Here is a 2,500-nt window from a genome sequence, read left to right on the forward strand (position 1 = left end):
CCTACCTAAACTCACCTTTTTAACCATTCTCGATTTTTTTTTGAGACAATTACTCATAATGTTTGTGTGATCATTATCATTAATACTGCCATATTGTAAAATCATCAACAAAACTGCTGGTAACAATTGCTTTTCTATAAAAAAAAAAAAAAAAATAATTCCAGGCTTAATAGGACAATAGCAGTAGAAATTGACTTATTGGTGACTATTCCTGAGGTATCTATGTGTAAACAAAACCAACAAATTAAAACCAGTACACTGGGCATGTATAAATTCCCAAAAAATTAGTAGGTTAATTGCATGAAAGGCATTTTACCCATATACCATCCTTCCTTTCCACCCACCCCTATTAACCCTTTCTCCCTGGGTTAAGAAGAAAAAAAACTCTACACTCTGGAGATTAATGGCAACAAGCTGACTTTGAGTATGGGAATTCACTATATCAAGCCAAATGCTCTGCTCGTAGTGTTCAGCGTGTCGCCCACGGTATATAACCGCACTCCACAAATCAAGCAGTTTGTTATGATGCCGCAAGGCTTGGCCCAGCAGAATTGACTTAAAAGGAGTGCCCGTATACTTGTTGACTGAATTGATAGGGTTTTAGTCTCAAGAGGATATTGTCCTTGGTTCAAGAATTATTTTATCTTTAGCACTTGGCGGTATTTGGAGAATGGTCTATAGACACCTTTCCTTTGGTTATGTAGAGGGTTATTATGAAATATCTTGCAAAACAAAATTTATTGCTTGATTCACTCATAGGTAAACCTTTGGAATAAGATCACCTGATGATAGTAAAAAGTACAGTAACGGCCATAAAGACTATTTACACATAAAAAATAATTTAATAATTATCTTATCTCAAATCTTACATGAAGTAGACAGTCCTACACTTCCAAATTTTTATATAAAGGTATTCAAAGCAAAACTTATCTAAGCAATGCACCATTAGAATGAGAAAAGAGAAATACAAGCTCTAAATGTTTACCCCACTCTATGTTTCTGACTGCAGCATAAATTATTTTTTAGAAATGAGGTTTAAAATGTATCTACCGGGCCACGCCTATAGCCGTCATAACAAACTGTCCATCACACCAGGCATGGCTATAGCCGTCGCACCGTGCTTAAGCAAGTTGAGTGGAAGTTGAACAAGTTGAGTGGGAGTCCGTTGCTACATGCAACAGACTCCCGGGCCAAATGACAGGACAATTGCCAGAAGCCGCTGGAGTTTGTGACACAATAAGATTTCTGATACTATAATTGAACAGTTGAAAAGAGCTAACCCAATGCTGCTGGGTATGGCATGTACGTACAAGTTATACCCACCGTAAGTTTACTTTATTAATTGTATTTACACATAGATAGTTACACTTGTACTAAGTTACAATTACAAGTACTGCCTGTCTCGCTCATTTACATTTTTCCTTGATTTACGAAAATATTTACGTAATCTTACTTTTGCTGTTAATAGTTAAGTTTTTGCCACAACATGATATGACTTCACTTAGCATAAGCACCTCAGTGTCAGTGCAAAAGTACCTTTAGATTAAAATCCATGAACCTACGTTCTAGAGGGGCTTTGTTTTGTTAAGAGCGGAACCAAATCACCCTGCTCTGACTTGCCAATAACATCTGAGGTATGGTTATTGTATTTGTTTCAAAGTAAAGCATGGAAGCTAAGGTACGTACTTCCAATCCTATGCAAAACAATTACCCACTTGAAGTTGGTTACGTAAAAAATCAGGATTCAAGACGTAAATCCATCCATTTTGATTTATTTCGCTGTTTGGGGCTACTTCGTCTTATACTTTATTTCTCCTGGCAGAAGCCATTTCCTTATGATACCAAATACATATACACTTAAACAACTATATATATAATGATAAATACATTCCAACACCTGCAGTGGTACACTAGGTTCAAGACCAGTAGAACATTACACACAAATATAATCTGTTGAATTGAAATATTATAAAGGAAATTAAAGTCTTACCTTTAAGAGATCTCTGAAGAAAACTGAACATGCTGACAGCAGCATTTTGTGAGCTTTGAGGAACTGTCCTTCACAGGCTAACGTTACATCTACAAAATCTTGGTCATTTTTGAAACCATCCAGCGCTGTGACAAGGCTGGAGTGAAAGTTGTTCCAGCGAAGGCAGAACTCCTGTGCGTTGGCTGTCATCGCACTAGAGTCCTCCATCGCGCTCCTGTTGAAAAGAATGTAAAAGAAAACTAATGTTTATTTTCTCCTTAAAAGATGTCTCTTACAAATACATATAAGATCATTACATATATTTCTTATGCAGCAGTTTTAACATGTTCAATAAAACGAACAATATGTTTCTGTTCCTAGAATGGATGTATTATTTACAGAAAAATAGCCTTATGTAAAAGTATGATAAAATAATAGCCACTAAAAAGGCTTAATACCAATCCTAAACTAAAGAGAAGTTCAGAGGTTCCTTGTAACTTCCAGTGTAAGAGAAAATACAATGATACTTTT

At 35.8% G+C, this 2,500-nt stretch overlaps 1 protein-coding gene across 6 annotated transcripts in view; it reads right to left on the reverse strand.

Annotated features, from left to right (window-relative positions):
• Positions 1-2,500, reverse strand: part of LOC125026188 (protein bric-a-brac 2-like) — a 90,728-nt gene that overhangs the window by 86,687 nt on the left and 1,541 nt on the right. For all 6 annotated transcript variants that reach the window (XM_047614480.1, XM_047614479.1, XM_047614478.1 and 3 more), the window contains exon 2: positions 1,991-2,204. In XM_047614480.1, the coding sequence (XP_047470436.1) occupies positions 1,991-2,204 (214 nt within the window). The remainder of the gene's footprint in view (positions 1-1,990; positions 2,205-2,500) is intronic.

The sequence above is a fragment of the Penaeus chinensis genome, chromosome 6 (genome assembly GCF_019202785.1).
Source record: "Penaeus chinensis breed Huanghai No. 1 chromosome 6, ASM1920278v2, whole genome shotgun sequence".
Classification (NCBI taxonomy): domain Eukaryota; kingdom Metazoa; phylum Arthropoda; class Malacostraca; order Decapoda; family Penaeidae; genus Penaeus; species Penaeus chinensis.